This window comes from Pteropus vampyrus, unplaced genomic scaffold (genome assembly GCF_000151845.1).
Source record: "Pteropus vampyrus isolate Shadow unplaced genomic scaffold, Pvam_2.0 Scaffold44, whole genome shotgun sequence".
Classification (NCBI taxonomy): Eukaryota; Metazoa; Chordata; class Mammalia; order Chiroptera; family Pteropodidae; genus Pteropus; species Pteropus vampyrus.
This window is the reverse complement of record NW_011888825.1, coordinates 1,927,205-1,940,845: the sequence shown is the minus strand read 5'-3', so window position 1 is coordinate 1,940,845 and position 13,641 is coordinate 1,927,205. Positions and strand designations below refer to the sequence as shown.

The window sequence follows — 13,641 nt, the reverse complement described above, 5'->3', positions numbered from 1 at the left end:
CTTCCAATCTGGTGCCTGGAGAATGTCTGATCAGAAGAGTCAAAAGCAGTGTGTCAGGGAAGGACATCCACACCCAGGATTATCCACATCCAGGCAGAGACATCTAACAGCAGGCAGATGAAGGGCTCAGATGAGGAAGAACTCAGAAGTAGAGCAGAAACGCATTTTTGGCTGTGCAGGGTTCACTTCTCCTCTTGGTAGCAGCACCCTTTGGAATACTGAATTCAAGTTTGGAGAAGTGGGGAAGGCTCTTTAATCAGGGGTACTACTGTCCCTTACCAAAGGACAGGCATATGACGCAAGCTAAACTGATGAGATATTCCTGCCCTGCATGGGAATCATGAGCACAATGACCAAAAGGCTAAAAACAGTGCTTCTAGCAGTGAGTCCAGGCCAGAGTTGTTCCTGCCACTGAGACAGCCCCACAGCTGCCTGGTTCTCAATGGTCCCAAGCCTGGTTCTTCAGCCTTCCCTTTGAATCTGTGTGCTGCTCCTTGGCCTTCTCATAAGTTCCCATCTTGTTTGAGTCAGCTGAAGACCTCACAATGATAGAGACTGCGTCTGCACCAAGGTGATAATGTAGCACTGGGGTCCCCAACTCCAAGGCCGTGGACCAGTATGAGTCTGTGGCCTGTTAGGAACCAGGCCGCATAGGAGGAGGTGAGCAGCAGGCAGCGAGAGAAGCTTCATCTGTATTTGCAGCTGCTCCTCAGGGCTAGCATCACTGCCTCAGCTCTATCTCAGATCATCAGGCATTAGATTCTCATAGGAGCACCGGTCCCTGGTGCCAAAAAGGTTGAAGACTGCTGATATAGCATGTTGGGAGCGGCAGTGGACAGGATCACCCAGGGATGGGGTATAGAGGCTGGGGCGAGGGGCAGCAGAGGGTCATTCACAAAGCATCGACTATGGGGTCAGACCAGGCTAGCTCTGCTCTGTTAGCCAAGTGACCCTGATCATCTCTCTGACCCTCGTTCCACATCTAAAAGGAATAGAAGTATCACATCCACCTCATGGGGCCATCATTAAAATCAAAAGAGATGATGTATATATCCTGACACATAGTGAGTACTTAATAAATGTTAGCTTCCTGGTCCTTTTCCCAGCCTCATCCCTTTCTTAGTTCTTCAAGAGTGGTGTTTTCTGTAAGATAAACTGCCAAAAAGATTGCTTGTGTGATAGTGTCCATAGGATAGTAAAAATATGTCCTTTTTGCCAGATGAAAATATTTGAGAATCATTACAGTTACAGAGAAGAAAGTGATCCTTGTTTTCTATTCCAGTTTCAATAAATCTAGCTATATGGCTTTCATATGTTTTGAAACAGAAATAACCTCAAAAAGAAAAATTGTTCAGAGTTATACAGAGGACAGATCCTCTCCTTCCTGGAAAGGGAAAATGAAGTTTTGTGCCAAATAATCCCCACAGCCCTGCTCCTTCCCTTCAAGCATTGGCAGCCAGGCCTCCACAGGTGGCCCAATTTTCTGAGAGCAAATTTCAAGAGAAGCTTTGACCCCAGACAGAGGAAAAAGATATTTTCTGCTTTCAATCAGGTCAAATTAAGAGCCAGGCAAGTTCCTCTCTCTGGCAAACAGCCATCTCAGTTCTGGCCCAGTCATAACGTACTCCTAACATGCTTGGCCCATTAAAGAAACCAAAAATAGCCAGTATGACCAAGAACAATGAGCAAGGGGAAAAGGGACCTGAAATCAGGCTGAGTGGTTGGCAGGCCCAGGCAGGTAGGGCACAGTCAGCCACACAGGAGTCTGGATTTTATTCTAAGTGCCATAAAAAGCCACTGGAGGAATTTAAGCAGGAGAGTGACAGGATCTTTTTTCCTTTTTAAAAGATCACTCTGGCTACAATGTGGAGAACATATAGTAGTACAGCATATTGGAAATTGGAAGACCAATTATGGCTGCTTTTACATGGGTCTTGAAGTTGTTAAGAAGAATTACTGGCAGGCTCTCTTGGCTTAAATAAACTCAATGTTATCTTAAAGAAAGGTTTGGGAGTCATGCACCATGGTTGGGAATAAAGGCTCTCCCAGAAAGGATGGGGGGTGCTTTGGTCCCCCAGGGGATATTTTCCAATGTCTGGAGACATTTTTGGTTATCAGTCTCAACTGGGGGTCTACTGGCATCTACTGGGTATAAGGATGCTACAAACGCTGCAATGTGAAGGACAGCCCCCATGACAAAGAATTGCTGGGCCCCAAATGTCAAAAGTGCTAAGGTTAAGAAACCCTGTTCTAGAGTTGCATTTCCTAGATTGGCTCCTGGCTCTCCCCTGTACTTGCTGTGTGACTTGGGGCAAGTTACTTAACCTCTCAAGTTATCTTCCCCACCCTTAAGCCCAATGCCTTTTCCTGCCACCAAGGGACTAAGAGGAAGATTAAAGGCAATTTAGAAGGCTGTTGATCCCTTCTACATTCCAGGTAGAAAGAGCTGCCTGGCACAGCCAGAGAGCTAAAGGAGGGGTAAGCAGGACATGAGGCCTTTCATATGCAGCCAGAGAAAGAGGCAGGACAGGCTTCCTCTCACCCCCTGGTGGGGAACTGAGAAGGCACAAGGCACTCATGACAAGGAAAGAGATCCAATATGGTAGCTTTGAAATAGACTCAGGTTCAATTCTTTTTCCTCCAAGAAGTTGAGTGGCCTTGGACAACTTACTTAATCTAAATTCCCGATAACTATAAAACATGAGCTGTCCTTACAAATATTAAAGCATGGTAACTACATAATTTATTCAACCATTCAAGAGCTTACTGGGTGTCTTCTGTGCGTCGGTAGCAAAACAAATCATGAAAAGCATCAAGTTAGAAGCATGGCACATAACAAATATTCAATAAACAGTATCTTTAAAAAATTACATAATTCTGATTTCAAAATGTGCTCACTCTAAGATTATGGAATATACAGTGTAGTGGACATGTTTACCTGCTCAGCATTCCTTTCCTTAGGAAAGCAGCCCTGACAGAACCTAAAAAACGGCCTCCTTGGTCATGTGACTTGGGTGGCGTTAACCCCCACCCCTCCAACACACACATAACACATGCCCATGAGACCCAGGTGTGCCCAGTCAGACTATTCCATTCTGCTGGCCACCTGCCCAGCAATGGACATGTGAACCACACTGGACAATTATACTCCTCTCTGGGCTTTTTCTGGAATTCCAAGTGTTAAAGACCATGTGAGCATTGCAGGGGTCCCTTTTGTCCCCATGTGAGCAGAGACGGTCTGAGAATGAAGCCAGAGACAAGAGAGAGAGAGCCAAAGACCTGGTGACATCATCTGAGTCCCTGGATCCAGCCTTACCTGAAGCTAGTCAATCCTTGGATGTGCAAGCTATAAAAGCCAATAAATGCCCTTTGCTCAAGTTGAATCAAGTTAAATTTATGTCACTTGCAACTAAAAGGGTCTGAATAAGATAAACAGAAAATCACTGTACATAAAAATCACCAATAATCCCACAACCTTTGACTTGTGGTCCTCCCAGTTTCTTATGTGGTGATGTTTTTGGTTTGGTTCATTTGTGTGTTTTGTGGGTGACTGGGGTGTTTGGGGATTTTTTAAAAGAAGAAGACAGGCTTTCAAGCAAGACCCCCTTGAACTTGAATCCTGATTCTGTCCCTTGTTTAGCTGTGTTGCTTTTGGAAGTCTACCCAACCTCTCTGATTCTTGGTTTACACACATATAAAATGTGGATAATAACCTTAGCACTGCTCTGTAAATCACAACAGTTACCCATATTGTATACATCATTCCAAGGCGTGATCTGAGGAGTACAGAATACTGTACAACTGTTACTTCCCCTATCCCATGCAGAAGGGCAACTTGCTGTCTTGGGCAAGAGGACCGTTTTTGCACCTCCATCCAATTCTTAGCTTTTGATTACATTATATTGTTGTTTAAAATGGGTCTATTCTTATTTGAGACATATATGGTTCTGTTTACCTTTTCTTAAACTTGCAATTTGTCATTTTAAAAGAGAAAGAAGCATAGATAACAGCTGGCTGTGTGGACAAGTTAAAAATAATGACTACTCAGCTTTCTGAGTCATTCATTCTTTTTCTTTTTAAGAAAACATTATATATATTTAAGGTATACAACATGATGATCTGGTACATATACAGATAGTGCAATGATTACTACCATCAAACTAACATATCCATCTCCTCACATAGTTACCTTTTTTGTGTATGATAAGAACACCTGAAATCTACTCTCTTAACAAATTTTCAGTATTATTAACTACATTCATCATGCCATATTCTTTATTACTCTAGAATGATGGGCTCCAAGCAAATAATGAAAGGATGGGAATTGATTCATGAGAGAGATGGGAATAAAGTGTCCAGATTTAAAACAAGCAATAACACTGGTAAAGCAGTTCTCATAGCTGCATTGGATCAGTACTGAGATACATCAAAAGTAATATGTGATTGATTACCAAAGATTGGGAAACATTTTTTAAATTAAAGATGTTGTTATAATAACTTGGCTCACTCTTCGTATAATATCCACTTACTTTTATTTTCTTAAGTGAGAGATAAAAGGATAGCATTAGAGCAGAACCCACCATGTATATTTAGCAAAGGCCCATAGAGAACATAACTAATTATCAATTAACTGTAGCTATTACAAATGTTTATTGTGCTTTCCTACTCTCAAAGGTTTGAAGTTTCATCAAAATCTGGAAATGCTAGGTACACATCTACAAAGATGTACCATTCCTCCAGTGTCATGAGAAAAAAGATTGGGAATTGATGCTCTGTAGAACACAAAACAGAAAACGCAATGGTAGAGTTAAATGGTACCACCTGAAAATAATAAGTGGTGGTAGTCATGGCCTCATATGACCACACTAATGCACAGAATATTGACAAAAATGAGATTTTTCAAAATGTAAGCCAAAAAGAAGCCCTATTCATGATATCACTGGGATTAGAGAGGACGAAAATACTGCAGTGGAAGAAAATGCATTGTCTACAACAAACAGAGCTAAGAGAAAGGAGCAGGGAACGGCACTGTGTACACAGGAGCCAGAATCCACAGGAATCTTAGAATCTGAATTTCGAGATTCAGTTTTGAGGAGCTGAGTAAATATTTAGAGGAAAAAAGAAAATTATACAATGTGTTTCTAAGAGTGACTGACCTTCTCGGACCCTGGCGCTCGGGTCGAGCCCTCCAAGTCCTCGTGCACACGATCCAGCAGCCAGAGCAGGAACTCCAGGGCGTCATGCTGGGAATTGCCTCGGAACTGAGAGCCATACTTGGAAACCGCATTCTGAAAGAAAAAAAAGAAAACCAGAGGGTCAGTTTGGCCCTTCCAACAACCAAATCAGGGCATAATGGCTCTAGGTCTACTAGTAGTAGTCGCTCTTCAGCCCTGCCCTGGGACAACATGGTAACAATACAGGATGAGAAATGGTCTTTCCTCTGAAAACCTCCCCTTTTGGAGCAGTGTCCCAGATGCTATAAGGTTTCTCTGTATAGGAGAAGGTGCCGTTTTTTCAAGAAAGACTACTAAAATAGAGCCTGTCCTTTGAAAACCACAGGGTGGTCTGTGTTGAATATTTTGATTCTGTTGACCATCTGTCCTCCCTGAAGCTCTCATCCCTTGTTAGATGGGGCACAGGCTCCCTGGTCCTCCTGTCAGTCTATTTTCATGCTGTCTCCCTCTATTCACTGCCCCAGGGTAACAGCTTCTTGCCTTACCCTCTCCCTCGGTGATTTCATTCACTATCATAACTCCAGCTCTCTCTCTCTCTCTGAATGACACCCTGGCTCAGTGCAGTGGACTTCCTTAAATACTGTGCACAAAGCTACCTTCACCACCTCTTCTAATATATGTGAAATCTAAATCCAAACTTCTCTTTGTGTGGTGAGATTACAAAACGGTTGATCATTTTCAACCTTCGTTTCATTAATAAATATCAGTTGGGTGCTTATCACGTGCCAGGTATTATTCTCTGGATGGGGACACAACAGTGAACAAGACATACATGATCCCTGCCCTCAGGACACTTATACTCCCTGTGCCTTTTGCACTGTCCTATTAAATTGTCTAACGACTTTACCATTTTCCGTGTAAATGCATATTCCAGCTTTTTAAAAGTTTATTTCAAAGGGTAATATATGCACATACTTTAAAAAAAGAATTCAAAATATAAAAAAGGGCAGTAATGAAAAGTCTTCTTTCTACTTGACTCCATTCCTGTGTACCCCTTCGCAAGGGGAGGCCACGCTTAGCACTTTCTAATCACCTTTCCAGGGATTTTTTTTTTTTTAATGCATGTGCAAGAATGAGCGTCTGAGTGTAAGCGAATCCCCTTGTCTGTGTGTGTGCGCACAGTAGATATGGTTGGTTGTCCCACCCGAGACTGCAGAGCCAGGCATTAGGCCTCCTTGCACCCAGGTCTGTTTTTCACTCACGCCCACCACAATGAGCAGTCTGAGCAAGACTGTGGATGCAGACAATTGTTACCACTGCCAATCAAATCCAATGGCCTGGGATTTATTCTTTTTCTTTCTTTTAATATTCCCTTGGAATTTAAAGAAAACTATAGGAGGAGATGAAGCAAAATTCAAGATGAAGCAAAAGTCTGGCTCTCTGGAAGTTCTAGTTCCTCCAGGCTTCTCTGCACTTTGTAAGGCTGCCAGATTTAGCAAATAAAATGAATAATGTTTGTAGTATAAGTTTGTCCCATACAGTATCAGTATTTAGGATACTAAAAGGTTGTTTATCTGAAATTCAAATTTCACTGGGCATCATACATTTTACCTGGCCACCCTACCCCCCAGCCATCCTCAGACCTGTATCCTTAGTACCAACATTCTTTCTTAGGGAGCAGCTAGTCTCTCCAAATTCAAATCTCTATGATCAGCTCTTCCTCTTAATGTCAATGTCCCCTTCCAGATTCTCTCTCACACTCACATAAGTGCATGGTCAAACATTCTGGATTCTGGCTTCCAAATGGTTTCTGCCCCGCCCCTGCAGTAGAGTCCCATCCTCACTGTTAAGTCCCAACTATTGCTTCTCAGATGATAATATCTATTTACAAAGGAGCCTATTCCCCCAAATCTCTTCCTGCTGGCCCGCTACCTGCAGGGCAGAACAGACCCATTTTCCTACAGCCCCACAAGATAATGCCATGCCCCTACTCCAAACCCTTCCTGACTCTCTTACCACCTAATAGTCCAAACTTCTCTGGACTGGTCCCATCCGTGTCTCTCACCACTCTCTCATGGGTTTCAAAGCTCCAGCCACTCAGGTGTATTTTCCCACTTCAAAAATCTATACCTTTATATTTTTACTTCTTTCCGTGTGAAATCCATTTCCTTACTGCTAATCAAGCAAATCCTTTAAAACTGACTCTCTCTTCATGTTAGCCTGGCTATAAAGCCATACATACAACCTTTCCAGAAGGAATTTAACAACTTCAAGAAGACAGACAAGATAGGGCCTTAAAAATGTTCCCCTATATAAACACAGCACAGTTGGCCCTTGAACAACAGGAGTTTGAACTGCATGGGTCCACTTATGCATGCTTTTTTTTCTCAATAAAAACTGTAAATGTATTTTCTTATGATTGTCTTAACATTTTTTCATTAGCTTACTTTATTGTAAGAATATAGTATATAATGCATGTAACATGCAAAAATATGTTAATTGACAATTTGTTATCATCAGTAAGGCTTCCAGTCAACAGTAGTTAAGTTTTGTGGGAGTCAAAAGTTATACTTGGATTTTTGACTGCACAGGATAAGAAGTGTCAGCACCCCTAATCCCAGTGTTGTTCAAAGGTCAACTGTAATTCCACCTTAGAGAATTTAGACTAAGGAATGAGAGATACAAAGTTATCTCTAAGTATCAAAGTTATCTGGGGAAAGCGTGTGGCACATTCATATAAGATGGCCTTAAAAATTATGCTGAGGAAACACTAATGAGAGAGAAAATAAATTATCTTTTCATTTTAAAAAAAAAAAAAGTGAAAAACTATTTGAGATTGTTTTATATATATTTGTAGAAAGATAAAAGACCAGAAAATATAAGGCAAAATATTAACAAATGGTCATCATAGAAGGATGGGACCATAGGTGATTTTTTAATTCTCATATGTACTTTGCAAATTTTTTTACAGTGAACACTGTTCTTTATTGGTCTCTTTCCAATTACAACAGTATCTATCTGGTATTTTCCAGAATTTTTTAAATAATGCGACCTACTGATTCCTACAAAGGACATTCCCATAGAAAGTCTATCGAAATGTGACTAGAATTGCATTAAAGCTAAATGCTAACTTGGGAGGGAAGAATGGAAATATCTGGTATTTCTACCCTACACCATGGCGTAGCTCTATCCGTGTGCATGTCTGTCCTCTCAAACATGAATAATTTTTAACGTATTTATTATTTAAATTATTCCTAGTTGTTTCATACTTCTGATTGTTTTTATGAATGAAATCTAATATTTATAATGTTCTAAATGGTTACTTATTTTAACTCTCTATCTTGCATCTGACCTCATTAGTGACCATGGTAATTCTAAAATAAAGCTTTCTAGAGCCATTTGGTAATTTTCTTTCTGTTCGATATTTTTTACTCCATTTCCATTTCATGTCTTACGTACTGTTTTGTCAAGAACTTCCAAAACATAAGAATGATGATGGCATCCTTGTTTTTAAAAAAGTAGTGCACCTCTAGTATATCACTTGAGGCATACTCTATGTCTAAAATCAGAGATCTCAAATCGATCCCCAGGCACGTAAGCTAAGATAAATTCCAGATGGCTGAAATCCTTAATATAACCATAGGAAAACTAGAAACTCATAAAATACAATATTTATCAAAGGGATGATATCAATATAAAACTTCCAGTATCGGGATAGGGAGAAGGAGAGAGTTTGGAGAAAATATTTGCAGAAAATACGACAAGGGTTGAGAAACTTATAGAAACAAGTAAAATGACATTAAAACCAAGGCAGAATAAGTAAATGACATAAACAGACAATTACAAGTGCAGTCTTACAACTAGTAAGAAATGTGGAAAAATCCTATATCTCATTCCTAGTCAAAGAAATAACTGAAATCATACAAGCAGAGAGTAAAATAGTGGTTAACAAGGGGTGAGGGCTGGGGACGTGGGAGGGGTATTGTTTAAGGGTACAACCTTGCAACTCAATAAATAAGACCCAGAGACCTAACACACAGTACAGTGATTACAGATAACAAAACTGTATTATAGACATTAAACTTGAGACTAGGTTTTAATTGCCTCTAACACTAGAAGAAATGATAATTATGTGACATGAGAGAGGTGTTAGCTAATGCTACTGGCAATCACATTGCAATATAAATATATCAAAGCAATATGATGAACAGTAAGCCCCCTTATTCTCAGTTTTGCTTTGCATACTTTCAGTTACATGAGGTCAACCGAAGTCCAAAAATATTAAATGGAAAATTCCCAAAATAAACAATTCAATTCGTAAGTTTTAAATTGCACTCCATTCTGAGTAGCATGATGAAATCTTGCACTGTCCCACTCCATGCCACCCAGGAGGTGAACCATTCCTTTGTCCAGTGAATCCATGCAGTATATGCTCCCCACCCATTAGTCATTTAGTAGCTGTCTCTATTATCGAATCTACTGTCTCGTATCTCAGTTCTTGTGTTCCTCACACTTATAGTAGCCTAAGGCTGTGTCACAATACCTGTGTCACTTACCTCACTTCACCTCATTGCATAAGCATTTTATCACCTCCTGTCATTAGGACAAGAAGAGTACAGTACAATAAGATATTTTTAGAGAGGCCACTTTCACATAACTTTTATTATAATATATTGTTAAAATTGTTCTCTTTTATTATTATTGTTGCTAAGCTCTTACTGTGCCTAATTTGCAAACTAAACTTTACCATAGGCATGTGTATAAAGGAAAAAATATAATATATATAGGGTTTAGTACCACCTGCAGTTTCAGGCATCCACTGGGGGGCTTGGAACATATTCCTCACAGATAACAAGGGGGCTGCTGTACATCTTAAACTTACACCATGTTCTATGTCAAATATAACTCAATTTTTGTAAATGGGTGCATTTCATTATACATAATTTATACCTCAACACAGTTGATTTAAAAACCAAAAGAACATAAAAATAACAAAATGGTCATCTTTGCTTTAACCATGTAATTTCACTTTAAGGAATTAAGCTTATGGAACCAAACAGAGCTGAGGAAAATGATTTAAATATAAAAATTTTCAAAGCAGTGTGATAACAAAAATAGTACAGTGCATAAATGTCTCCATAGTGATTGGTTCATTTAATAAAATATTACACGATCATTAAAAATTAAATTCTGTAGAATATTTTAATGACCAGGAGAAAGTCTTATAATAGTTTTTAAAAAGGCAGGGTCTAAAATGAGAATTTCCAATTGTTTGTGTATTCTTTGAAACACATCAATGTTTATGATGATTGTCTCTAGAGATGGTTATCTCTAGTGGCATTCCAGATCTTTTTTCACATTTTCACTTTCACATTTTCAATTTTTATAGTATACACATATTTAATTACATCATTAGGAAAGCCAAGTACTGTAGATAATACCATGAACAGAATATTTTAAATGTATTTATTCATTTGCTGTTGAAACAAAGAGTGGTCCTGGTGTCTCCAGGAGGCTGGGTGACTCAGTGCTCAGGAAGGGGGTGCACTGCAAACCCACTCTGTGTGCATGTCTGGAGTCGGATAACTCACTCTAGCATGCTGGCCCTTCTCAATTTCCTCCCTTCCTCTGTCTAAAGCTAAAAATCACTCCTGAAGACCAAACACCTTTCCAAAAACTTCTATGGCTTGTCCCCTACGAATTTTCCAGCCTCTTCTCCCTAGCTCCCACTGAGTCACATAGGCTTTCATTAATTCATTTAACCATTTATTTATTCTGCCTAGCACCTCAGCTCCAACCCCATCGGTGATTGGCACTTTCAGTCCCAGGGCCTGGAATACACTTTCCCACACTCCTACCTACATCTTCTCCTGGGAAGCCTTCCTGCCTCTCCTCACTCCACCTCTCCCAATCAAATCACATTCTCCTGCCAGAATTACAACAACTCTTTGTATTTTTATTTTCTGGCATTTGTCACCAGCTCTAAATATGTGCCTATGTGATTATTTCATTACCATCCAGCTCTCCCGCTGGACCATAAGTTCCTGGAGAGCAGCTCCAAGATTAGGTTTCACACTCATCACTCATGTATTCCATGTGCCCGTTATAGTGTCTGAACATTCAAGAAATACTTGTTGGATAAATGAATATTTCTTCATCTGTAAAATAAGAGGAGCTCACCTAGATTTAAATCAGCAAGGTTTAAAACCCTGGATTCTGAATTCTCCACTCTCTCCAAGTCTGGCTACCCAGAAAGTCCCGGGAAACCCCTGATTATGTCACCCTCATTAACATATTAACAACTTGATTATCCTTCCATTCCCCAAGGCTCATGGGGAGCTTCCAGGCCTTAGGGGTTTTGGAGCAGGAGACAGATAGGAAGTCCTGGTGAGTCACTGAGGGTAATTAGTAATTTGGAAGAATTTTTTCAAGCTACTCCTGCCTCTCCCATCCCTGCAGTAACTGGATGAAAATGTATCTAGCATGAGAAAAGTACATAAAGATTATTTTTCTCCCTCCTCCTAGGTATCTGCAGATGAAGAGGTGTAATAGTAGAATAATGAAAAGTTCCTTGGAGCTAGGCACTGTTTTAAATGTGTACATATAACTCATTTATTCTTCACAAGGCTATACTATAGAAGGTAGGTACCATTACAGTTCCACTTTACAGATGAGGAAAGCTGAGGAATGGCTAGATTTGGAAACTTGCTCAAGTTCACAAAGCTCCAGAGATCTTGCTCTGAACCGCTATACAATACTACCTCTCATATTTAAAAAACAAATGTTACCAAAAAGAGATAATGATGTCCATTTAACTCACTGATTCCTGCAGCACAGTATTTCACTAGTGGAAGCAGTAGAGAGGAAGGTGGGGCTTGGCATCCACTTGGGTCACTTGGGCAAGGACTGCTTTCTCAGGCTGAAACTCAAGAGCGATGATGCTTGTGGAATGAACACTGACAGGTTCCCTCCTCCCCCAAGAACAACAATCACTAGTCTATGGGGAGCTTCAGCTCTCTGCCCAGAGCTGTGGTTTTTTTAAGTAGGAAGCAAGCCATGTGCATCAATTATCAGGAACTCTTAAATCCAACTGGGACTCCAAACAAACGCCCAGCTTTAACACTGGGTGAAATGACACACGTAACTTCCAAAGCCTCATGACCCTGCAGCATCCCAAGTAGACCTTGATCCTGGGGACAATGGATGCACTCCCGTGCTAACGCATCCTAAGGGATTTAATTTGCACTAAACAAAGGATGCCATCTCCGATAAAGCACGCCCACTGTCTCTACTGGGGATTCAGCATAGTACCTGGCACACAGGTTCTCAGCTTCCATTGGGCTTAGAATAAAATCCAAACTCCTTACCATTGCCTCCAAGCCCGTACATGATCTGGTCAACCTACCTAAACCCCACTTTGGCTGGGCTCCAACCACTCTATTTTCCTTCGGTGTCTACAATTCTCACCTCCTTCAGGCCTGTGCCTATACTCTCTCTACCTGGATTATTCCTAGATCTTGGCCTGGCTGAGTCCTCATCATTCAAATCTCAACTAAAGAATCACCTCCTTCCTCCTTGGCCTTGGCCTTCAAAGTCCGACACCCCACCCAGGAGCCCTGGCGTTAAAACACTGCCTGGCCCACGGATCTACAATACTTTCACAAATGTTTGCTGAAAGCAAAAATGCTAAACACATTCCTCAAATCTGTCAGCTCCCTCTACTCAACCCCTCAAAATACCTGTGAGGAATTACTTCATAAAGAAAACGTATGCGAATGATAGCACAACAAATCAACTCAAAAATAAGGGCGGTCACCTGAGGGAGAACTGGTGACTGCCATCTAAAGAAGGCTCCAGGAAAACCCTTTCCTTACAGAGCACCCACTTCCCAAGAAGCGAAACCAGAAGGGCCAGAGCAAGGCTGCCGCCAAGGGGCGAAAGCGGTAGGCGGCAAGGCGCCGCTGCCTACCTTGAACTCCGCGGAAAGTTGGGGCGTGTATTCGCGTGTCCACAGCGCGCGCACTAGCGCCGCCAGCTGCTCGGTGACCTCGGCACGGCCGGGCGCCGCCCGGTAGCGCCCCAGCGCCAGGAACTCAGCCAGCAGGTCGGTGTTGCTGAGACACTGCACCACGGCGTTCATGAAACAGGTGTTGCCGTGGTTTTTCAAGCCCTGCGTGCCCGGGGGCCGCGCCCCGTCGCTGGCGGAGAGCTGGGACTGGGGTCCCGGCTGGCGCTCCTCCCCGGGGCTCCCTGGAGCGTCTGGAGCTGGGGCCGGCGCGCAGGCAAAGCCCCCTTCACCGTCGCCATCGCAGTGTCCCGGCTGGGGCCGAGGCGGCGAGTCCTCGGGGCGGGAGCGGCTGCCCAGTGCCAGCAGGAAGCGGCTGAGCAGGCGGCGCAGGGAGCGGCGGCGACGGGGCCGGGGCGCGGGCCGCCCCTCTCCTGCCGCGGCCTCTGAGCCCGGCTCCAT

At 42.0% G+C, this 13,641-nt stretch overlaps 1 protein-coding gene across 1 annotated transcript in view; it reads right to left on the bottom strand.

Annotated features, from left to right (window-relative positions):
• The window catches only part of USP43 (ubiquitin specific peptidase 43), a 57,619-nt gene extending 43,978 nt beyond the window's left edge, over positions 1-13,641 (bottom strand). The window contains exons 1-2 of the mRNA XM_011358952.2: positions 13,144-13,641; positions 5,157-5,288 (exon numbers count right to left, since the gene is read on the bottom strand). Coding sequence (XP_011357254.1) covers positions 5,157-5,288; positions 13,144-13,641 — 630 coding nt within the window. The remainder of the gene's footprint in view (positions 1-5,156; positions 5,289-13,143) is intronic.